Consider the following 23,569-nt stretch of genomic DNA (forward strand, 5'->3'; position numbering starts at 1 on the left):
CCTGGCCGCCGCCAGCCGCCAGGGCCTCTGCCAACTGTCAGGCAGCCGCAGACCCTCTCACTTGGCATTCGCCAGGAGTATCACAGTACTACATTCGTACGCACTCCCTTATTTGGCCACCAGCCTCCACGCCGCTTATTTCTAGGTGCCTTCTCCGTTAATTCACCAGGGAATCAACGGTGTTTCTACAACTAATAATGGAAGCCCATCCCTCTCGAGAGGCGAAAATGGTTAGATTTAGCACAACCTACAACCTATGTTTTGTCTGTGCTGATTCGTGGTTGTCTCTCTCTTAAGAAACCCATTATCCCTAGGCTTTCTGACAGCTTGTGCTTCACCTGCAAGTGACTCTAACAAATAAAAGCGAGCAGAGCACATACTTCTTTCCCTTGTCGACTCATTTCTCCATGACACAAGGGCTGGGTGGTAGGACCGTCATTTTCGTCGTGCATTTGATTTTGTCTTCGGGGTAGTCACCCCAGAACTAGGCTGTCAGTACAACAGAGCATTTCTTTGTAAGCGAGGAGGACGCAATACATTACCTGTGCCACATGTTGTCGGATGCTATGAGCGTTGCGCCCGGGCTGGATTTGTCCAACGACTCCTGGCTTGTCGGACTCTGTTCGTTTCGGGACAATCATGGGACGGCCGACAACGCATTCGAGGGTGAGCAGAGCGAATCCAAGCGCCTCTTTGGCGCCGACCGGGATACCGATCTCGGAGATGAGTGCAATCCGTGTATTTGGCAGCCGTTCACGCAGATAGTTGACAATGCTGGGGTTGTACGACCCGCCGCCGCCCATGTAGATCTCGTCGACACCGCCTTCCGGGCCCCAACGCTCGTAGGCGTCGGCCAGTGCCTGGGCGGTAATGCGGGTAATGGTTGCGACGCAATCGTCGGGGGTGGCGCCGGCTGTATACTGTCAGATCCTTTTCACGGATACACGGAACGTAAAAGACAAAACGAAAAAGAAAAAAAAACCCAAGCTCAAAGAAATAGAATTCAAGTCAACAACATATAAACAGGACCTACTCTTCATCATCTCATCACATATGTCCTCGGCCATGCGGTCACCAAATGTCTCGCGGCCGGTGGTCTTGGGAATGTCGTGCACAAAGTAGGGCCCTTGCAAGACGCGGTCGACAATCGCCTGGTCGACGCGGCCACGCGCACCCATTGCGCCGTCCCGGTCGTATTCCTGCGCGCCCTTGGTAAAGTAGCGTACAGCGGCGTCGATGAAGACGTTTCCAGGGCCCGTATCGAAATCATAGCAGCCCTCGACGTCGCCGCGCGGCAGCACCGAAAAGTTGGCAATGCCGCCAATGTTTTGCACGGCGCGGTTCAGCGTCGGATGGCCGCCCAGCAGGAGCGAGTCCAGCGCAGCAAACAGGGGGCAGCCCTGCCGGCCCAGCGCCATGTCGGAGACGCGAAAGTTGCCGAGCGTGGTGACGCCCGTCTTGGCGGCCACCACAGCCGGCTCGCCCATGTCCAGGTGCGCACGGACGGCGTCGGCAACGCCCTCGGCGGCGGCCAGCTCCGGCAGAGGCAGATGCCAGATGGTCTGGCCCTGTCCACCAATGAGGTCAACGTCGCTCGCGAGACTGAAGCCTTGGTCCTTTGCAAATCGCGCCGCGGCGTCGGCAATCACGTCGCCGAGCTGCACGTTCACAATGGCCAGCTCGGCCGGCGTCGTCTTGTTCTCCCGGATCAGCCGCAACACGCGCTGCTTGACGGCTGGCGGCATGTCGTACTCGCCGTAGTGCAGCAGCTGCATCTGGAGGGGCGCTTCCGGCCCGGCCTGCAAGAAATGCACGTGGACGAGGTCCACGCCGTCCATGGACGTGCCCATGTTATGGCCAATGACTTTCAGGGAGCTGGCAAGAGAGCGTCAGCGGTCAGCTACCTCGGTGGGGGTGGGACTTGAAGGAGTTAAAGAAAGGAGCTCAAGAAAAGTGCCAACCTACAGAGGACCTCCCCAGCGGTTGTCAGAAGTAGAACCCATCGTGGAGAATGTAGGCGGCTGCTGTATCAGGTTTGGAGAGGCTGCTTTTGGAGAGGCTGCTTTTGCAATACTCGGTTTTACTGCTTTCGCAGTAGTTGGCCACGAATAAGACTTTCCTGGCAATGGCCGGTAACTCTTGGTGTTGTGCGTTGTTCCCCTTTTGTTTTGGCTTTGAAAAAGTAGAGGCCATCATTTTATACTTGTTGTCCCTCTAGCAGAAAGGAAGGTAAGCGTATCTTCGAAGCTCTTGATGCTCAACATTTGCTCAATCTGCCAACGGGGCAAACTGCCTTCCGGGTGGCTTTCTTGCGTTCTAGATGCCAAAACGTGGTGGCCTTGTTCTTTAACAAAGAACGCACTCCGCATTCCGTACTTCTCCACCGAGTTCTCTTACTGTTCTAAATCAACAATCTTCAATGGGACAGCTGCCTTCCCCAAACAAGAGAGCTGCTACGAAATACGTCCCCCGCTCAAGCTTGAAACTAGTTCCAGATTCGGAGCAGACTGCCTTCCTGGCTGGGCTTGCAAACCCCGACGAGCCCGGCAGACCGGTTTCTGAACTAGACCCCTTCTCCACTTAGAGCAAGGATCGGCAGCGCTGGTATGCCAACCTGTAGATGTACGAAATATTTTATACATCTTTGTGGAGATGTTGCGGAAACAGCAACCCGAAAGTCGATGGCACACTGGACATGGCAGCTATTCCCGAAGCAGGGAAGTCAGACCCGAGCAGGGGCAAGGAAGTTGTTCGTCTACAATTCCCCTACCACTTTGTTGATACATTTCAACCCCAGAGAAGAAAAACGCGGAGAAGAAAAATCTGGAGTGAACATTGGCAGCAGGTCTGGCGGAAGAGAAGACAAAGAAGAAATCAATAGCCCTGCCCTTCTAATCGTCCACGCGCATCCCCGGTCGTTTCGTTTTTGGGACATTGTTCGCCAAGTCGCGTCCAAGGAAAACACTGGTCTCACTACGCGCTGGCCGGATGGGTGGCAGTCAGATTGTCTATATAAGATCGCCAACCCGGTCGTCAGACATACTTTGATTCTGCAATTCCAGTGGCCACGACCTCACTCTTTGCAACATTGCCATCTACTACACTTGCCAACATGCTGCCTCTGACACCGTATACTACGACCATGGGTCTCAGCGGCCTGAAGCTCAACCTGGCGGTAGCTTTCATTGCCACATGTGCCTTTTGGCTGTTTGGATACGACATGAGCGTCATGGTGAGACCGCATCCTGTCTTTTGCCCGCACGACGGACAGACATACTGACCCGCATCGTTTCCATCTCCCAGGGCGGCGTCATCACCGAAGAGCCATTTACGTCCGTCTTCCCTGAAATGAACGTGCCGTTGACACAGGGCATCGTGATTGCAGCCTTTGAGCTGGGTGCGCTCGTGGGCGCCCTGGCCTGCCTGGACGTGGGCGACCGTCTGGGACGCCGGAGCACGGTGTGGTTTGGAATGCTCTTCATGCTCGTCGGCGGCACCCTCCAGACGTCGGCGTGGCACGTGGCGCAGATGGTGACCGGCCGCGTCGTCAGCGGCATCGGCCTCGGTCTGCAGGTGGCCACCGTGCCGTCGTGGCAGGCGGAGTGCGCCAAGCCGCACAGCCGGGGCCGCTGGGTCATGATCGAGGGCGGTCTGCAGACGTTTGGCGTCGCGTGTGGACAGCTGATTGGGTGGGGCTTCTACTACGTGCGTGGACAGGCCCAGTGGCGCATTCCCGTCGGGATCCAGCTTGTCCCGGCTCTCATTGTCTTTGTGTTTATCAACTTCCTCCCCGAGTCGCCGCGGTGGCTCATCAAGCACGGCAAATTGGACGAGGTGCGTTGGCAATGTGACACCCGACTAACTGCATCCTACGACTTGTCCACCTAGCTGACTAGCTGACTCTTTCTTCTTTTCTCCCCCCCCCCCAGCATAGGCAACGTACAACCTTGCAAAGCTGCGCGGCCTGCGCGAGGACGATCCGGCGGTGCAGGACGAGCGCGCACACATTGTCGCCTCCTTCGAGGCACAGGCGAAGCTGGCCCCCTTTGCGTACCGTGAGCTGTGGCAAAACGGCCCGTCCAGGACGCTGTACCGCGTGGCCCTTGGCGTCTTTATCCAGTCGGCGCAGCAGCTGAGCGGCGTCAACTTGGTGTCGACGTATGCCAACAAGATCCTGCAGGAGTCGTTTGACCTCGACGCCGGCCTGGCCCACATGATTTCGGCCATGGGCGGCTTGGAATACGCGCTGTGCTCCCTGCTGTCCGTCCTGCTGATCGAGGGCCTCGGCCGCCGCCGCGCCTTTCTGTTCACCGCCGCGGGCATGGCCGTCTGCTTCTGCGTCATTGCGGGCCTGCAGAGCACGGCGGTGCGGGCCAACCAGCTGACCGCAGCCGGCTTGCTCTTCCTCTTCAACACCTTCTTTGGGCTGGCCTGGGTCGGCGGCCCGTTCTTGTACAGCGCCGAGATTGCGCCCCTGCGCTGCCGTGCCCAGGCCAACGCCCTGGCCAGCGCCGGCAACTGGCTGTTTTGCTTCATGGTCGTCATGATCATTCCGCCGGCCTTTGCCAACATTGGCTGGAAGACGGTAGGCCCGCTGTACCTGCCCGTACCTTGGTCGGCTCTCTTTTCGTTTCGGTTTTACTAACAACCTCGTTCTTGACAAAGTACATTATCTTTGCCATCCTCAACGCCCTGTTCGTCCCCATCATCTATTTCTTCCTCGTCGAAACCAAAAAGAGGAGCTTGGAGGAGCTCGTAAGTCACGTTGCGCATTGGAATAACCATGGAGCCAAATTGTGTTGTGCCAAGTTACTGACGAACAGGATGTTGTCTTTGCTGCCGGTGGCAACCCCGTCAAGAAGGAGAAGGCACTGCCCCATAACATTCCCATCGAGGAAGCGTGCCACATCTTTGGCCTGGTGAACGGAGTCGATGTGACCGAGGTGTCCCCTGAGGACAAGGCGTCGGTTTAAGAGAGGCTGAGCTTTGGGGTGTAGGTTACACAGCATCAACTGGTTCGTAAATAGCGTTTGAACGACAGAAGCATTTTAAATGTTACACAATTGGACAGTACTGTGATCAATTGACCCACGAGCTGGTGAACGCCAGGTCTGTTTTACTGTAGCTCCTAGGCGATTGCTGTTACGCAGAATTACGTATCTCCAGCTGGAATAGATACGAGAGATGAAAAGATGTGCATGAGAGGAGCTTGGGCGGATGGACAACTGAAGTTATATTCCTTCCGGACCCGTTGTAAATCGTACGTTCAACATTGGCCGTCGCACTTTAGACTATACGCGCCGATCAACCACACAACACGACCAAGGTGGTATATTTGTCACCATGCACTTGTGTTGAGCACTGCTTTTTCCTTTTCTCTTTTGGCATTGGTGTTAACTGTCCAAGATGGTCGCTAGCTTGATGGCAGGCTAAGCCACTTTGGCATTCGTCCCCGGTATTCTGCTCCGGTATTCTGCTAGCCTTGATTTTCCCCAGACCTCATCCATCTTTTGCCAAACCTCACTTGAATGACAAACTTATTTTCCTAGCAACCCTGGCGACGCGTGCACACTTGTCTTGTACGCTGCCACCACCACACCATGTCATCCTTCCCAACTGCCATATCAAAGTACATCCGTGGGCCCAGCTCACGGGCCAAACGAGGTGGGTTTCTGTCTTTCTTTCTTTGTTTCTGTACTTTGTGTTTTCTTCTCCCGTTTCCCAACTGACCGCCGAAGCTTGCAACCAATGCCGTGACAGCCACGTGCGCTGCGATGGCAGCCAGCCCTGCGCCTTCTGCAGGCAACGGAACACCCCGTGCTCGTTTCGGACGGAGCCACTGTTCACTGCCAACGAGTGGCACCCCGAGAGCCTTATGCTGCCACCCCTGTCGCCGTCACAACACACTCTGCCGGCTGCGATGTCAGGCTGTAAGTGGATATTGTCGGATCATGATGGATCAAGAAACGTCATTGTCGCCCCGACACTTTGCTCATACACCGTAGTTGACTGGGTCGACGAGACGGACAGCGTTGCCGACCTCTACAAACGCGTAGATGTCGACGCCGACGCGGATGCGAACCAAAACAGCCTCTCTTCGAAACTGTCGTTGAAACTGTCCGCTAAACTGCCATCCAAAATGCCATCACCCACACACCACCCACACACCACAGCCGGCCTGCCGGCGAGCATGCCTCTGCCGCGGCCCATCACCGACGTCACAGACGCTTTTTACATGTCGCGCTACGCCGAGTTCATTGGTCCACGCTTTGACCTCTTTGACGATGGCGCTCGCTATTTTTCCATCGAGGTACCTCTGATGGCCCTTCACAACCGTCTGCTGCGTCTCGCCTGCCTCGCGGCGGCCGCCGTCCAGTTGTCGCTGGAGACCGGCCGGGGCAAGCACAACGTGCTTGCCTACTACGACGAGGCGCTGCGTCTACTCTCTGCCCACCTCGATTGTCCGAGCTACGACCCGGCCGTCTTTGCGAGCTGTCTGCTCATCGCCCACTGTGAAATGGTGGAGAGCAAGACAGGCGACTGGCAGCTCCATCTGCGCGGCACCGGTGACCTCGTCGCCCTGCAAAAGTGGCACGGCCGCAGCGGCGGCTTGGCCGAGGCGGTACGTGATTCCTCCCCATTCCCCTCCTCATTGCGCAGCCGAGAACGTCCTGTTTCTGACTCCCCTTGCACGTGCGTCGATCTATGCATCCAGTGCTTCTGGATATATTGCCGCATGATGATCTTAGCATCACTCTCGTCCGCCCGCCCCACCCTCATCCCTCCGACAGAATGGCTCCCTGGCGGCGTCTTCGACGACCCGCAGCGCTGGACGCTCCACGCCTGGCAGAAAAAAGTTGTCTTCCTTTTGGGCAGCGTGCACCACTTTTGGTTCCGCAGCCGCCACGGCCAGACCATTGCGCCGCTGGAGTCGACGATGCGCCGCGCCTGGTCGGACCTCGGCGACCAGCTGCGCCGCCACGAGCAAGCGGCTCCGCCCGCCTGCACTCCTATCAGCGCAGTGCCCGCCACCGTGGACTGCCCGTTTGACCTGGTCCGCTACATCGCGGGCCCCATTTCCGCTGCCTGGCAGATGCTGCATACGGCGCACCTGCTCCATGCTCTCGCGGAGCCCCCCGGTACCGATACCGGTCCCGATACCGATACCAATCCCCGGAGCCGACGGGCTCTTCTGGCGTCACCACGTGTCGCCAACACGGCCCTCGCCCGGGCGCGCCAGGTCGTGAGCAACTCACTCGCCAACCGCAGTCTTGTGGCGTGGGCCAACGCTGTCCAGCTGCTTGGCGTCGCCGGCACGTGTCTTGTCAGCGACGCCGAGCGAGACGAGTGCATCACGGTCCTCGAACAGATGGAGACCCTGACGGGCTGGAACACGCGAACCACCGTCCAGCATCTTCAGCGCGCTTGGCTCGCCGGTGGAACGGACCTGGGCACGTTACTGTATAATGCATGGGCAAATGAAGGTGTGGGGACTGCAGGTAGATGATGAAGAAATAAAGAAATGAGGTATCGGACGTCGTTGTTCGTTGTAGTTGTACTGTCGTGGCAGATAAAACAGCACTTCATTGATTCGTACGTCGTTCCAAATGCAATTGCAAGTCTAGTATACTAATACAGTGGTATGTTCCGGTTGCAGATGTGCCGGTGGCAGATGTGCCGGTTGCAAAAAAACCCTACGCCGAGTCCCGTCCCCTATAGTCCGCAATTGTATCCTTTTTTCTTTTTCTCAACATGGTCTACGAGGCAAAACGGTCATACATCCTTGCCACGCACAAGGTTTCGTTCACTGCCTTCACGGCTCGTCTTCCCATCCCCATCGTCGAGAATCTCAAACGTGTGCTGTACGTAGATATCGCGGTCGTTGCTGCCCGACGGGTTGCGGCCGGTGCCGGACGCCGTGGCCTTGCGGTTGAAGGAATTCATGCCGAAAGCATCGCCACGCTGGCTGTTGGGGGCATAGCCGGTGCCTCGGCTTCTGTTGCCGCTGTTGCCAGAGGATCCGAGCAGCTTGGGTGCGATCCGGGACACGAACGGCTTGAGGGCTGGCGCAGACGCGCAGATGATGGCGACATTGATCTCGATGTTCTGCCTTGTTAGCGACTCCGGAAGACGGTCAAATGCAAACGTAGGTGGGCGTGGAAAACTTACGCTCCACATGGCGATATCGACACCGGCAACTGCGAGAAAGGACTGTTAGCAACAGACAAGGAAATAATTTATGTGATACAATAGTGGTCCACTTACATGTCGTGTCTGGAGAGACCGAGATGGACAAGAGAGAGCGGAGACGAATAATGGATGTGATGCAAACACTAGGAGGGAAGCATGATTAGCAGGTTGCCAGCACGCGACGAGAGAGAGGATGAATGTCTGGTGTGCCACGTACACTGTGCCAAAGGCGAAGATGACCATGAGAATGATCTTCTGGCGCTTGGGAATCTGAAGGCCCTTGATCAAGGGCATGGGGAGAAGAATAATGGCAATGTCGGTAGCAATGTTGATCGAGGCGTTGGAGAACCAGAAGGCGAGCTTGTTGAGGCAGTGGCCTTCACCCACGCCCCAGAAGTACTGGACGGGAACGCACATAAAGACCGAGCCGAAAAAGGCCCAGCAGCCGTAGATGCCCAGGAAGATGAGGAAAAAGAAGCAGATCCGCTGGACAATGGCCACAGCGAACACGTGCTTGTACTGGAAGATGATGGACAGCTTGCTGAAAATCAACGACAGATTGTAGACGGGGATCGTCGCCCAGAGGCACTGCGAGGCCGCCGGCGTCAGTACTGGTCCTGGTGCGGTCGGTGCGTTGGCGACATCGGGACATGGGCCTACCTGGAAGAACTTGACGAGGTGCTCCTCGGGAACGTCGCCGATGTGCTGGCCGAGGCCGTACCTGACCTCTGATGTGATGTCAGCACAGCACCGAGCAGAATGGGTCGTATGAACAAAATGCAGTGCACTTACGAAGCATCTCGACGGTAAGAAAGCCAATGGAAGCAGCCTGTCAATGGCGCATGTCAGCAACGCTGCAAAATGCTGATTGTGGGAAAGATCACCACATGTCATGGGTATGTTCGTGATCCTGATCGTGGGGCACCGATGCTACGATGTCGATGCAACGATGTCGACGCAACAAAGAGCCAACGAACGAAGCATTGTCCATCTGGCGAGGACCCGGGAACATCGAACATCGAGGGCGGTTGGAAAGCAATCGGACGGATAGGGATACAAACGCACCAAGGAAACAACAATCAAGTAGTCCTCAACGCTCACAAGCCGGACGATGTGGCTCCGCGTGTACAGGCGAAGAGCGACCACGAGAAAGCTCAGAGCCGCGAAGAAGTTGCTCGTAATCACGACGTGCTGGACAACCTGGGGGCCGAACATGTTGCCTGGATGGGGGGGGATCGGTCTTTGCGTGCTGTTTGGCCCCGGATCTGTGCAGCGCTGCTGTTGGAGATATTTGACGAGACGGAGAGAGTTCAGAAAGAGTGACGCTCGAGGACGGACTCGGAGACAAAAGGCGAAGGCGATGGTCGTCTCTAATACTCCTGATTCGAGAGGCAGCTAGCTGGTACGGAACCCGTTCCAACCTTCTGGATCTGGAAATCGCACTTGTTTGTAGTCTCTGTCCATACCACGATCTGAGCAGAGCCAAAAGTTTCGACGACCTGCAATCTGCGTTTCTTCACGTTAAATTATGTGCCTTTTCTTGGTCCTGCAGTACTAGATACCACCCATGGCAAGGAGGGGCGGAAACTTGAACGTTGGAGCCGATGGGCCCCTGTCAGAATCAAAGTGTACAAAGTACTTGTCAGATGCATTTCGTACTCTGCATGTTACAATACGGTTCCCAGGCCAGGCCCAACAATCAAACTGGCCCGGTCACGAAAAAGGGGGCTCGGGGGTGGGGGCGGACCTATCCTCATCCCCGATTGTTTTTGTCTTTCTGGGCGCTGTGCCAGTGTATTGTACACAATAAGATAGCATGCAAGTGACAGATCCAGTACAATGTACAATTCTGTGTACATATGCGGCAGGGGTAATTTTGTATACGGACAAAAGGCTTTACAAAATACGCCGTGTGGGCGACAACCGATTGGCAACGCTGGGCAGCTTACTTGGATACGACAATCATTTCTCAAGAAGGATGTAGGAGCGGGGGCCATATATGGGTCTTCACCAGGGTGCATTCAGGGGCCATCCCCAACTTGGTATCTTGCCAACTACACTCAAGACTTTGGGAGGGATTTAGACTGATAACGAGTGGGTACAATGTCAGGACTACCCTTGCCTCCAGGGGGAATAAAATCGGAAACAACAGAACACTTAACGCTATGAAGAGAGAGGGTCATAAAAAAGGTGATGTAGGGGCAAGTTCCAAGTCCAGAAGTCCAGAAGGCCAGACGACATTTTCGATTTAAAATCTGACTGCGCTATCCACGCAAGGCTATGACTGTTTTGGAACGCCTGCGACCGGTTCCTTGGCCAGTCAGAAATTTGCGATATTTTTCTTCCCGTCTTCAAAACAGGACAATTCTTTCCTGGGACTCCTCTCCATGGACACTTCGATCTTGGGCGTTGCGTCGATTTCCGTTTCCTTTTCCCACCGTCTCCATATCAGTTAACGATCTTCCAATCCGCTCAGCTTTATTTTATTTTATTTCCTTGCGGACGAGGTAAAAATTGCAAATATGCAGTTGCTACTCAATCCTTCAATACCCCTGAAGGTTGACCAAAGAGCCGAATCGCTACAATTGCCTTGCCTGCACGAATCCGGAGTGAAAATATCCTCGTGGGGTTGTACTTCGCAGTGCCTCCGGCGACCAGCTGAATGCATCTTCGTTGCCACACCTGCAAGTAGACTCGCCACGTTCCCGGCAAATCGACAAGGCGATACAGATACCCGTTTTGTCGTCTGCTGTGTGGCTTGCAGCGATTGCTATCTTACAGTCGGGAATTATGAGTTTTCCGCCAACTCGCATTGCTCAACGGCAAAACAGCAAAACGCCACAGACCGGAGCAGGACCTGGACATAACCGGTCTCGCACAGCGCTAGTGCATGGCTCAGTGGACTAGTTCTGTTTCCAGCATGGAGGACGCTTCAAGCACCCCACGCCCCCATTTCAGCTGTGTTGAGCTCACTGGCAAAGCGAGCACGTACTTTCGGAGCTGTCTTCCGCGAGCGAACAGAGTATGGTACTGGTGCGTCCTACGCTGTTAGAGTCCAGCGGCCGTGCGGGTCCTTGCAACAGTGTGGCAGGGACAGGGACAGGAACCAAAAACAGCCTGGCGGCCGGAGTGATTATCTGGTCGGCCGAGACACAATTGGCAAGGCGAGGGCCAAAAGGCCCATTAACATGGGTAACAGGATCAAAACCACCCCTGTAAAATACTCGACTTTGGGAATGTTCGCATAAACCCAGCAGGTGAATCCACTCTGGTCCACCTTTTTCGATGCGCTGTGGATGCTGCCGTCCACTAAAATCCGCACACCAGGTCTGCGCTAATGCTGCGCGCTTTGACTAAAGCCACGGCCGAGGCTAAGATACCTCGATACTTCGTAGTCGCAGACAACAGTGTAAAGGGGCTGCAACGTCCGCCGTCTTTTGTTGCTGTTGTTGCAAGGGGACAGAGGTGCATGTACCCTACGAATTTCCTGGCGTACAAAGTAGACCTTGGCTTTTTGTCACTGCACCGTTTCGCCTTCCCCTTGTTTTACTTTATGCGGCCCTGCATTTTTCTGTCCTTTTTATCTACATCGTAATTCGTAGACATCTCTTTTTCCATCTGCCTGCCGGCAGCAGCCGCCGAAGCGAACCCAAAAAACATAAAGGAGTTATTGAATATTTACAAATGCCGTACGACATACACTCCACCAAATACAGCACAGCAACGGCGGGGTTGTCGTTTATATCGAGTAAGAAAAAGGGGTATACCATGTTTTGGCTAGCTTGGGAGGGAATACTTGGTACAACATAAATCGTACAAATGGAAATATTAAGCTGTAGCACTCTGTAAAAATGTCTCGATCGGCATACTACCCCGGTTCAAGCCCCCACTTAGTGATACAAGTCCTCGGCCTTTTCGGCTGGAGCATCGATGTGGTTGTTGAACTCCTTTTTGGGGTCAATCAAGAAAATGGCAGCTGAAAAAAAGTCAGTTTGCAGTCCACAGAAACAGTACTGTAGTATACGAAGAGGAGTGCATCTTACCAATGGCGGCAACAACTGTAAACGCACCAGCCGCAACCCACACCCAGCGGAATGCGACACTGTACGTGGACTTGAGCGCACCAACGGCCGCATTGATGATATCCGGCGAGATGCCCGGCACAGCAAGCAACGCCGTCGTGTCCTGGGCCGCAAGAGCACCGATTAAGGCGCCCAGAGATGTCTCCGGCAGGCCGAGGGGGAGGACGGCACCGGCAATGTTGGCTCCAAGATTCTTGTTGAGTTCTCCGGAGAGAATGGCATTGTCTGTTTGTTAGTTTAGGCTTTTGGATTGGTTGGATTGGTTGGATTGGTTGGATGGTGGACGGTCTTCTAGTCTTCTACTTGGTGTCTTCCTGACCCACCAAGGACAACTTACAAATAGCTAGGCCGATCGAGCCACCGAGCGAGCGCATGCCGATCATGAGGCCGCTGGTAATTGCGATAAGCTCGCGGGGCGTCGAAAGCTGGGCAACTGTCACCAGCGCACAGAGGCAAATGCCAAGACCCAGGCCCAAGAAAACCGGGTAGCCCCAGACGTTGCGTGCGCTGGTGGCCGACGGCGTCGCAGTGGCCATGAGAATAAAAAAGATCACCATGGACACGAACGCCGCAAAGGCCGGCCAGCGCACGTTTTTGGTCTTGGAGCAGTAGAAGCCGGCAAAGATGGCGCTGACGCCGTACACAATCATGTTGATCGTGTAGCGCAGACCGGTGCGCAGCGTGTCCGTCTCGTAGAGCACGCTGGCTTCGTAGGCAAAGTAGTTGTTGGCGGCAAAGAAGACGAGGCCTTCCACAAAGACACAGCCGAGGGCAATGGCAAAGTTGCGGTGCGTAAACAGGTCGTGGTGCAGCATGCCGTCCTTTTTGAACCAGATCTCGTAGACGATGAGGCCGACGAGCAGGGCCAGGCCGACCGCAAAGGTGGCGGACGTGTGCGGGTCCGACCACGGGTACGGGTTCTGCGACCACGACAGGCCGATGCAGAACAGCACCAGACTGGAGGACAGGAGCGCGTAGCCGATCCAGTCCAGCTTGGCCAGCTTCTCGCTGTTGGAAAAGTTGAGCTGGTTGGCCGTCTTGGGCGGCGTGTACAGCACGGCCGTGAGGATCGTGGCGACGGCAAAGACGGCCGTGGCCATGTACCAGTAGTTGCGGAAGCCGGCGGCGTTGCCGTTGCGCGTCATGGCACCGCCGACCAGGAGCGCCACGACGCCACCCAGCGCGGCAGACAAATTGGCGGTGCCCTGCGCCCACGGACGGTATCGGCGCGGCAGGACTTCCGAGGCCACGGCATGGAGCAGCGGCTGGGCGCCGTACGCAATGCCCGTCACGGTGAAGCCCGCAATGGCCATGCCGACACTGTTGGCGCGGGCCACGACGATGGAGCCAACAACACCGCACAGCGTGAGGACAATGAGGAACCAGCGACGGCCCCAGTAGTCAGCCGCCTGGGACACGACCGGAGACAGGACGCTTGTCAGGATGGCAATCGTCGACGTCAGCCAAACACTGTTGGAGGCGCCGCCAACAACTTGAACGACCGTTTGGGCTTGCTATGTTATGTTCGGTTAGAAACACGATTCAGTCACGTTGTCGTTGTGGTCGCTGGACTCCAGGACACTTACAGCACCGGCGCCGACGACGTTGACGAGCTGCGCAAAGTAGATGAAACAGACGGCAAACACGACCAAGAATGTCTTTGCGTGCAGCTGCGGTGCCGGCTCGTCCTCGACGGACGGCTCAGAGCTCTGAGCCGACTTGGGCAGTCCATCTTGGGATGCATCGGCGGGTTGGTCCGTCTTCTCGTGGACGACCACGCTGGAGTCGGCGGTCGCGGTTGGATCAGCAGACGCCATCGTGACACAAACAAAAAAGACGACTTTGCAGATGCAGGTTCGGAACAGGCAAGGGGTAGGCAAGAGTTGGCGCAAGAAAAAGAAAAGGAAAGAAAAGAAACCAAAAGAGCAAACGAAAAAGAAAAAAGCGGAAACAAAAAGCAAGACGGCGATTCTAAAAGGAGTGTAGAAAGCAAAAAGAAGGAAAGGATCAACAGAAAAGCATGCACAACAGCCGGGAGAAAAACGTGGGCAAAACGTGTGGGACAACGTGTAGCTGCGAACAAAGATGGGGTTTCTCCCATTTCTTAATAAAAAAAAAGAAAAAGAAAAAGAAAAAGAAAGCCCAATAAATCCGGGTCCCAAATCAACCCAGCACCAGCACCAGCACCACACCAGCACCTTGCCACGTTCTTGGCGTTGCACGGAGTTCTCGACGGTCGCGCACATCTGGCAGGCAAGACAATGTGCGCCGGGTCATGGAGTGCCGAGCTGCAATGTAGTATTTCGCTGTCCGAGTCTGCAACGCTGAGAATGTCTGTGACATGTCGCATTCTTACCTTGCGACAAACAGCTGCAAAAGACCGTCTGTCGAGAAGGATCCTCCGCGTGGGGTGCCACTTCCAGCGTAACTGTTGCACCAGTCGTATCTTACGAACGGATGCAGAGAAGCTGTAGAGAAACAAACGATTACGGAGCCAATATTGGCCCAATCTGCTCGATGCCATTTGCTATTTTGTTTTTACGTTATTTTGCTCTGGGTATCGACTTCTCCACTCTGGATTCGCAATTTAGCGAGAAACATACTAACGGAACTCAGTATGACTGCTCGGAGAATAGCTCAGTCGTCGGTCGGGTGGCGCTGTTAGGACCTGAGGTGGGGAACAAATTTAGGGGGCCGGGGGGCTTCGAGAAGCTATTTGTCTTAGCGACAGGGGACGACGCGACTACGACGTTAGCGTGCGCTAGCAAATGGCTCAGCAGAGCAGCAGTTTTCCTTGGCCTGGAGCGAGTCGGTCCTGAAAAGTAAGCTGGTAAAATACTGCTTCAAACGTCGTAGGCAAACGAGAGTGGACTCGAGTAATTTGAATTCACCACTCCACTGAGGATGACGAACCCACTGTACTGGATCTAGGCCTTGCAAGGCATGGTCGCCGACAAGCCCGCCAAACCCAGAAGGCACTCATGCAGCATGCAATGTCCGGCAGACTAAATGCTCGAGTTCGGCCACGGTTTCCAGGGTTCCAGGGTTTCTCGGGTTTTCCTGGATTTGCTGTATTTCCTGGATTTCCTGGGACCTTTTCCAGAGGCCTTAAGGAACGCATTGGCGCTATTCTCTATTTACACAATGAGACGTGGAAGAAGCAGGCTGCCACATTGTTGCACGAATCCCGCCATCACACCATAAGACCGAAACACAAACATGGCACTGCACGTCGCGATCGTCGGCGGTGGCATCAGCGGGCTGTCGGCCGCCGTGTCGTTGCGCCGGGCCGGGCACAATGTCCAGGTCTACGAGCGCTCGGCCCATAACAACGAAGTTGGGGCGGCCATCCACGTCCCGCCCAACGCAGCACGGGCGTTGCTGGCCTGGGGATTGGACCCCGTCCACGCCAAGTTTGTCACCACCAAGTCGAGCTACCGTGCCAACGAGAAGACGCTGGTGCGCTTCCATACCGGCAGAGAAGTCGAAGAGCAGATTCCCATCCGCTGTGGCGCTCCCTGGTTTCTTACCCATCGTGTTGATCTCCACGAAGAGCTGAAGCGGCTGGCAACAGAGCCCGAGAGCCCCCACGCGCCCGGCCGTCCCGCCCAGGTGGCCTTGCGTACCAAGGTCGTTGAATATGTACGTTGCCGTCGCGTCCCCTGTCCCGTGTCCCGTGTCCCGTGTCCCGTGTCCCGTGTCCCGTGTCCGTGACCACGCATCGACGTCCGTGTGGCTGATTTTGGATGACTATGAACAGAACACGGCCGACACGTCCATCACACTAGACAATGGTGACGTCGTCCAGGCCGACGTTGTCATCGCCGCCGATGGAATCTATAGCATTGCCGTCGAGGCCATCCTGGGCGAGCCTCGCCCCCTCGGGGCGCCTCAAAATGCGTGCTTCCGCTTCCTGATCCCGGCCGATGCGATCAACGCAGACCCAAAGACAAAGTTTTACACCGAGGACGACGACGGGCGCATGAAGTTCTTTGTCGGCGACGACAAGAGAATCGTGTCGTACCCATGCCGCAAGTACGTTTCGGGACCGTCCGTCCCTCCAGTCGTGTAGTCTAGAACTAACATGGCCAGCAACGAAATCCACAACTTTGTGGCCATCTACAATACCGAGCACGAGACTCTCGACCTCTCGAAGAAGGAGAGTGAGTACTGTGTCTGACATGACCCGTAATCCGTGTCGTTTGTATGCCGTCCTTCTAACACCTGCTTCTCAGGCCGCCACTCGCCCGAGGACAAGGCCAAGCTCCTCGAAAAATACTCTGATGTCCATCCAGACCTCTTTGCTGTTATCAGGTATGCCCCCTTCCCCCCTGCTGTTGCTTCGCACGTCTTCCGTGGCTTTGCTCTGACAACGTGTAGCAAAGCGACAGAAGTCATGCAGTGGCCGCTCTTGTTCCGGCCGCCCCTCCCGACCTGGACCAAGGGTTGCACCGCCCTGGCGGGAGATGCTGCTCACCCCATGCTTCCTCGTACGTTCCCATTTTGGCTAGCATACAAGAGTATAAAAGGATGCGCCGCCCACTAACAGACAACAGACCAGGGACAGGGCGGTGCCCAAGGCATCGAGGATGGCGTCGTGCTCGGTCTTGTTCTTGTCGGAGCCACCAAGGAGACCGCAGCTGAGCGGCTCCGGTTGTACGAGAAGATTCGCCGCAATCGGGCCAGCATCATCCAGATCTTCAGCAATGCCGGCCAGGACCAGCCAGAGCTCATCCGGAAGGATGCGTCTGCCTTTATGCCGGAAGACAAGATTCCCAGTACGTTGCGTCCACCGTGCAGCACCTCCCGGTTCAAACTAACAACCCTTTTGCAGAGCGCCCCGAAGACTTTTTCGACTACAACTTCCGCTACGACGTCATTGAAGACTCGGTCAGTCAGCTCAAGGAGCAATTGCCGGCCTTCGAACTGCCGAGCAACTTCTTCCAGAACACACCCGGCAAAATCCGTGCTTAACGCATGGATAGACATGTACTGTGACCATAGTGAATCTTATGACAGTGTATCGATCCGGCTTGGGACACGATGTGTGCATAGTTTTATGTTAGTGGCAATGATGACTATTCGATGGGAGCGAAGCCGTGGTAGTAGACACTCTGCGATGATAAGTCCCCATATGTTTGGTCGCGAAGGTGATGCCGTTAAGATTCCAGTATGAGTCTACATGAGGAGGGCGGTTTCGAGTGCTGCTGTGTATCATTTTATATTAGAATGTCGCCTATGAAATGTAACATGAACTTTTTATTTTTGAGATGAAATGAATTATTAAACAAAAAAATCATCTGAACATTTTCACGCTTTATATTTTAATGAAAGCATATAAAAAAATGAATTGTAAAAATGACAAAAAAAACCAATTCACAGATTATCGATTCACATTGTGAAATGGAAAATTTTTAGGTTTATAGTTCTAATCTTAGTATTATGATTGTCTTTATAAACAATAGACGGAAAGTAGAATAAATTGATATTATTGAAATCATATAACAGACATGCTTTGTCGAAAACATTCATCTGTGATCGGCAAACTGATACCCAGGACGGTATCATTTGTCGTCTCACTGCGGGTACATGAAAACAGCGTCAAGATGGGCCCTTGTACGGAGAACAAGCCCAATACGGGGTAATAGGACAGACGCACAGGCCAATGTTGATCACAAATAGGGTGCTGACATTGCAAAGGCCAAAAGCAAACAAAATCCACTCCTACGTTGTGCATGTACGATGTGGAGGTCGCTCTGCGATCCTGGTAACCTGTAGGGTGATGTACAGCATAATACGACGTGTCACTCACAGAAAAAAGGGAAATGACCAGCTGCATGTTTAATGCTTCATGAAGGTGATGTTGCCCATTCATTGCTTTAATGCTTACTTGGTACAAAAACATATTTGGTGAGACAAGGGCATCTGCTTCGTAACTCCACACTTTAAGAGCATCACGTGCGCGTGCTCCACCGCTGCCCCCTCTCGTTCTCTCGTGAGATAATCATCACCCTGCAGGCCATTCTTGTTTACGAAGCGACTTGTCCTTGCTCGAGCCCACGGTTGGTCAATCTCGACGGGCGACAATATCATGCGGCCAACGAAAGCGTGCGTGCAATGCCGAAGCGGAAAGCGGCGGTGCGACGGAGTAAGACACGCGGCCTGCATCCAATGCGTTCGACGGAATCTGCCCTGTTCCTCTGCCGGTGCGACGCTTGACCGCTCTCCCAGGGTCAGCAAAGTCTCCCAAACCGGCCCCGACGGGGATTTGCTTCCCCTAGTGAGCCTGTACTTTCGGCTGATAGATCAGAAGCCGCACAGCCTCTTCCACGAGCCGTCCTTCAGGGCGAGCATTGCAGCTGGAACGGCGTCACGAACCGTGCTGATTTGCATGATGGCTATGTGCGCGCGGTACGTCGTGTTGCTGCTCTTGTGCGCTCTCTGAAGTTTCTGGGGTTTGCATATTTTTGCGCTATCCAGCCTTTGGATGCTGTCGGTAAACCTTGTGTTCACAAAGTGAAACGAAACTCATAGCTAACCTGATAAGATTTTCGACGCAGCCGGACGTTCGAGCCCGTGGACCAATATACATTGCAGAAGCCAAGGCAGCACTGAAAAGTGACATTGAAAACATTTGCATTGAGAACCTGCAGGCCTGCATCTTGGTTGGGAACATTTGCGCTGGAGACTGCGATTCCAACGCAGAGTCGTTGTACTTTGGTAAACACCCTGTCCACTCCATTTTTTAGGGAGGCAAGTCCAGCTGATCATGGATCCAACTAGCACTTGCCACGCGTATGGCTCATATCCTCAAAGTATGGGACGTGAACGATGGTGATGACGGCGTCACCCGGGAGATCAAGCGCCGCATATGGTGGACGTGTTTCATCATCGATACTTGGGGCAGCGGCGGCATCGGTCTGAGTCGGCAGTTTGGATGGCGACCCAAGATGCCAAACGTCCCCATGGACGAGGCGGTGTTCTCGGCCATGCGACCCGGTGATCCGGACATTGGCAGCTTGGAATGGAAGCCGGGGCTGTGGGGGCACATGGTCAGACTTGTTGAAATATACGGCCAGATTCAAGACTTTCTGAGGCATCTTGCCGAGTCGGACGACTGGGATGAGGATGCCATCAGCGATACGGTTCGCGACCTCGACACGCAAATGGCCGACTTCGAGCTGAACATCGGGCCCGACCTGGCCTTCTCGACACACAACTTGTCCAGGTACGTGAGCCACGGCCTCGGCAGTGTCTTCATTGCTTTCCACCTGGGCTTTCATCACTATAAAACGCTGCTGTTCTACATCTACCTCGACAGCCGCCGATCATCGGTCACGAATGGGAAGGCGTACGCACGACGCTGTAAGCACCATGCGACGACCGTATGCGAGGTGCTCAAGGCATCACGGGACCACCCCGGTGCTGAGGCGCTTTACAACATCGTCGGCCATGTGACGATTGTCTCGTCTTCTGTTCTTCTGCACACATATCTCTTTGGCGAGGCGGACGAGTTGCCGCACTCGCGACGCTGCTTGGAGTCGAATCTGGAGACACTCGTCCAGCTGCGTGGCTACTGGGCAAATATCGACCTTATGGTGAGTTGAGCCCACACACCGAGGACACGATCGTTTCCGTGAAGTGACTGACGTGACAAGATCAAGCGCCTGGTCATATTTCAGAACAACTGCATGCGCTCGCTCAACGAGGACACGTATCGCTTTGACAGATGGATGGTCAAGTTTCTTATTGCGCATTCGCTGACGCTGGAGGACAAGGGTGAGCAAGTCAGGTTCTCCATTCCAGCATATGCAGTCGGCCGAAGAGACGGGGGAAACACGCATCTCGAACGGGGACGGGTCACGCAGGGGATCATTATGGGGATCCAGGGCCTAGACGGGCTGGAATAGGGCCTATATGTAGAGGAGTAGAGCGAAGAACAAACTGCCATCAACGAGACGCTTTGCCAACGTACACTACAAAATCGTGGGACTTTGGGACTCGGCTGCCGGCCGTTTTGTGGCTTTTAGCGAGTCTCCACACCAGTGCACAGCAGACTGCATGACAATTCCGACTGGCGGTGCGGCGGATCCACCAAGCAGGTGTAAGCAGTGGACACCACCGACAGCCTGTCGGTATGAATTGACGCGAATTCAGCAGCAGCAATTGCAGACAAGAGACAATGCTTGCCGCCTACTTATGTACACTGCCTTGCTTTCCACCGTTTGCAAATCGACAAACTTCAGATCAGCAGAGACAGCAGAGAATCACGAATCACGACAACATGGGGTCCATCAACAAGTTGAACGTGGCTTCGTGCGGCATACATGGCTTTGGCGAGGCCATTGGCATCGACGTGGACGAGCTGCGTTTCTTCTGGAAACTGGAATCGACCGACGAGCATGCAAGACAATGTGCGTACCGCGTGGTTGTATCGACCAACAAACCCGTGCATGGACAGAGCCTCACAGCGCCTTGTTTTGACTCGGGCCGCGTCGACGGACCCGCGCAGCGCAATATACTGTGCAAGCCCGACCATGGCTTCCAGCCCACTGCCTTTCACTACTGGACCGTGCAGGTGTGGGACCAAGACGGAAACAAATCCGCCAGCGCGGTGAACGAGTTTTACACATCGTACCCCCGATCCAACCGACTGCTGCCGCCCTACAGCATGAACCAGACCTATGTGTGTTCCTTTGCGTCTCTCCTTTGTGCTTTGTAAAAGGCAACAGGCGCTGACCCAGAACGTGGCATGTTAGATGCCGCACACGAGCCTCATTTTCCGCTCTTGGTTTGAAAACCCAGACGAGCGATGGAAGGCGGCGTGGATTGGCGATGGCGGTGACAAGCCAATCTACCTTCGAACGTCCCTCGACCTGCAGCGCAGACCCTGGCGGGTTGTTGTGCTCGCCTCAGGACTCGGCCATTTCAACCTCAGTGTCAATGGCCAGCCGGCATCGGCTCATGTCCTGGACCCTGGCTGGACCGACTACCACAGGACCGTGCAGTTTGTCGGCTACGACGTGACCGACAAGATCCTGGACGGCATCAACGTCGTCGGGGCGCATCTTGGCAACGGCTTCTATGCCGGCGATCAAGGCGATCGCTTTTTCTGGCCCATGTACGAAGACAACACATACGTCCGGTACGGCAACGAGCTCTGCTTCTTCGCCGAGATCCACGTGCATTACGACGACGGTACGCACGACTGCATCGTCTCCGACCCCAGTTGGAAAGTGAAAAAGAGCGCCACCACCCTGGCCAACATCTATGCGTCAGAGAACCACGACGCCCGGCTGTTTCCCACCGGCTGGGATACGGCCGACTTTGATGCTCGCAGCTGGGCCCCTGCAAAGCCACTGACGGGGCCGCGCGGCAAGCTGCGATACCAGAGCCAGCCACCCGTGGTCCTGCACAACACATTTACACCTGTTCGGCAAACAACCGTAAAACCGGGCGTTGTTGTTTTCGATCTCGGCCAAAACGCATCCGTCGTGCCCCTTGTTCTGGCAAAGGGCGCTGCTGGCAGCGCGTATCGAGTCAAGTATTCCGAAACACTCGGCGACGACGGCCTTGTTCTGATGCCCGACGCGTTGTTCAAAGAGTTTGAGACCCACGTCTACTCGCGAATACGGCTTGCCGGGCACGACACGCCAGAGGCGTGGTCGCCCGCATTTTGCTTTACCAGTGCGCGGTACATCCAAATCGAGGGTGCCACCCTGCCAGGCGGGGGCGAGGGCGAGGGCGAGGGCGATGGCCACCTAGTCGAAATCCAGTCGGTTACGGCCCGCCACATTTCATCGGCTGCCGCGCATCTTGGCTTTGTCAAGACCGACAAGGACGACGTCAACGCCCTGATCAACGCCTGCTATTGGACGTTCAGCTCCAACATTTTCAGCTACCACACGGACTGTCCTCAGATTGAGAAGTTCGGCTGGCTCGAGGTCACCTCCCTGCTCTTCCCAGCCACGCAGTATGTCCGCGACATGGAGGCCGTCTACTCGAAGATTCTGGACGACATTATCGACGCACAGGAACCATCCGGGCTGGTCCCAACAATGGCACCGCTGGTCCGATACATGTGGGTATTTTCCGCTACTTTTCTTCCTGCCTTGGTAACACAATCAACTGACATTTGATAGGTGCGGTCCCATGCACGACACAATCACATGGGGAGGCGCCGTCTGCCTCCTTCCCGAGATGATCAAACGCTACTACGGGAGCACCGTGGTTTTTGAGAAATGCTATGCGCCATGCGTCCGCTACATGGAATACATGAGAGGCAAGGAGCGCCTGGGTGGATTGATCGAGCACGGACTCGGCGACTGGGGCCGAGACGTTGCGTTTGGCAACCACCAGGCCAACATTGAAACGGCCGTCTATTACAAGTGCCTCCGCAACGTGGCGCTGATGGCCAAAGAACTCGGCCATGCCGCCGACGAGGCGTCGTACTCTGCATGGGCTGACCGGGTCTATGCAAACTACAACAAGCACCTTCTGGTCGCCGACAAGGCCGAGCACCCCTATGCCTACTACACCTCGCGGGACAACCCGGGGACGCGCGACCGCACCATGGTGGCCCAGGCCGTGGCTTTGCAGTTCGGCCTCGTGCCTGCACATCTTCGCAAGGACGTCGAGGCCGCATTTGTTGCGGCGGCAGAAGACGCTGGGCACGTGATGCTGGCGGGCGAAATTGGCCTCAAGTATCTGTGGAACACGCTGGCCGACCCGGGCGTCGACCGCCCCGACATTGTGCTGGACATGGCCCGGCAAGACGAGCATCCGTCCTATATGCGGTTTCTGCGCCGCGGCGAAACCACGCTGTCCGAGTTCTGGCAAGACAACTGCCGATCCAAGTGCCACGACATGCTAGGTACCATCTACGAGTGGTTTTATGCCTATGCGCTCGGCGTGCAGCCGTTGGACGATGCCTACCGAACGTGGAGCCTTCGTCCCTGCTTCAAGGCCGAGTTCGACTACGTCGAGGGCGCGGTCGAGTCGCCGTACGGGCCGATTTGCGTCACGTTTGATCGAAGGCAGAGAACGGATGGGACCGTGGCCATGGCGGTCACCGTTCCGGCAGGCACAACGTGCGAGTTGACGCTGCCAAGTAGCCGCACCAGAGTCGAGCTGAAAAGACAGCCGTCCGATGCAACCCGAGCCCATACGGGGGCGGCTCTGCAGCTGCTCCAGGGCCGCTACACACTGGTAATCGACAAGTGGAATTAGTGCAAGGCAGATACTGAATAAACGAAATATCACAACTCCTCCATTCTGCTGGTCCATTGAACGTCTCC

General features: G+C 55.3%; 9 protein-coding genes across 9 annotated transcripts; 6 read left to right on the top strand and 3 right to left on the bottom strand.

Annotated features, from left to right (window-relative positions):
• Positions 1 to 538: 538 nt before the first annotated feature.
• SPBR_01671 (uncharacterized protein) lies at positions 539 to 2,003 on the bottom strand (the record flags this gene model as incomplete). Its single annotated transcript, XM_040759981.1, has 4 exons — positions 539 to 619; positions 654 to 913; positions 1,034 to 1,875; positions 1,966 to 2,003. 4 exons carry the CDS (start codon positions 2,001 to 2,003, stop codon positions 539 to 541), a joined length of 1,221 nt encoding a protein of 406 aa, XP_040619224.1.
• A 1,109-nt stretch (positions 2,004 to 3,112) lies between these two features.
• SPBR_01522 (uncharacterized protein) lies at positions 3,113 to 4,973 on the top strand (the record flags this gene model as incomplete). The annotated part of the gene is made up of 5 exons (XM_040759832.1): positions 3,113 to 3,232; positions 3,304 to 3,834; positions 3,935 to 4,585; positions 4,666 to 4,755; positions 4,824 to 4,973. 5 exons carry the CDS (start codon positions 3,113 to 3,115, stop codon positions 4,971 to 4,973), a joined length of 1,542 nt encoding a protein of 513 aa, XP_040619225.1.
• Positions 4,974 to 5,600: 627 nt separating this feature from the next.
• On the top strand, positions 5,601 to 7,507 carry SPBR_01506 (uncharacterized protein; the record flags this gene model as incomplete). The annotated part of the gene is made up of 4 exons (XM_040759816.1): positions 5,601 to 5,664; positions 5,739 to 5,930; positions 6,006 to 6,622; positions 6,716 to 7,507. The coding sequence occupies 4 exons, from the start codon at positions 5,601 to 5,603 to the stop codon at positions 7,505 to 7,507; spliced, it is 1,665 nt and encodes a 554-aa protein (XP_040619226.1).
• Positions 7,508 to 7,773: 266 nt separating this feature from the next.
• On the bottom strand, positions 7,774 to 9,405 carry SPBR_01608 (uncharacterized protein; the record flags this gene model as incomplete). The annotated part of the gene is made up of 6 exons (XM_040759918.1): positions 7,774 to 8,106; positions 8,170 to 8,198; positions 8,266 to 8,333; positions 8,408 to 8,918; positions 8,983 to 9,019; positions 9,256 to 9,405. 6 exons carry the CDS (start codon positions 9,403 to 9,405, stop codon positions 7,774 to 7,776), a joined length of 1,128 nt encoding a protein of 375 aa, XP_040619227.1.
• Positions 9,406 to 12,080: 2,675 nt separating this feature from the next.
• SPBR_01463 (siderophore iron transporter) lies at positions 12,081 to 14,089 on the bottom strand (the record flags this gene model as incomplete). Its single annotated transcript, XM_040759773.1, has 4 exons — positions 12,081 to 12,166; positions 12,234 to 12,497; positions 12,610 to 13,786; positions 13,859 to 14,089. The coding sequence occupies 4 exons, from the start codon at positions 14,087 to 14,089 to the stop codon at positions 12,081 to 12,083; spliced, it is 1,758 nt and encodes a 585-aa protein (XP_040619228.1).
• A 1,402-nt stretch (positions 14,090 to 15,491) lies between these two features.
• Positions 15,492 to 16,344, top strand: SPBR_01965 (uncharacterized protein; the record flags this gene model as incomplete). Its single annotated transcript, XM_040760274.1, has 2 exons — positions 15,492 to 15,914; positions 16,033 to 16,344. 2 exons carry the CDS (start codon positions 15,492 to 15,494, stop codon positions 16,342 to 16,344), a joined length of 735 nt encoding a protein of 244 aa, XP_040619229.1.
• Positions 16,345 to 16,356: 12 nt separating this feature from the next.
• SPBR_01952 (uncharacterized protein) lies at positions 16,357 to 17,246 on the top strand (the record flags this gene model as incomplete). The annotated part of the gene is made up of 5 exons (XM_040760261.1): positions 16,357 to 16,435; positions 16,508 to 16,586; positions 16,653 to 16,762; positions 16,829 to 17,050; positions 17,107 to 17,246. 5 exons carry the CDS (start codon positions 16,357 to 16,359, stop codon positions 17,244 to 17,246), a joined length of 630 nt encoding a protein of 209 aa, XP_040619230.1.
• A 1,117-nt stretch (positions 17,247 to 18,363) lies between these two features.
• SPBR_01542 (uncharacterized protein) lies at positions 18,364 to 20,182 on the top strand (the record flags this gene model as incomplete). Its single annotated transcript, XM_040759852.1, has 5 exons — positions 18,364 to 18,380; positions 18,504 to 18,683; positions 18,820 to 18,992; positions 19,056 to 19,870; positions 19,931 to 20,182. The coding sequence occupies 5 exons, from the start codon at positions 18,364 to 18,366 to the stop codon at positions 20,180 to 20,182; spliced, it is 1,437 nt and encodes a 478-aa protein (XP_040619231.1).
• A 374-nt stretch (positions 20,183 to 20,556) lies between these two features.
• On the top strand, positions 20,557 to 23,501 carry SPBR_01296 (alpha-rhamnosidase; the record flags this gene model as incomplete). The annotated part of the gene is made up of 3 exons (XM_040759607.1): positions 20,557 to 20,958; positions 21,032 to 22,353; positions 22,415 to 23,501. 3 exons carry the CDS (start codon positions 20,557 to 20,559, stop codon positions 23,499 to 23,501), a joined length of 2,811 nt encoding a protein of 936 aa, XP_040619232.1.
• Positions 23,502 to 23,569: the final 68 nt, after the last annotated feature.

This window comes from Sporothrix brasiliensis (genome assembly GCF_000820605.1).
Source record: "Sporothrix brasiliensis 5110 chromosome Unknown Cont18, whole genome shotgun sequence".
NCBI lineage: Eukaryota > Fungi > Ascomycota > Sordariomycetes > Ophiostomatales > Ophiostomataceae > Sporothrix > Sporothrix brasiliensis.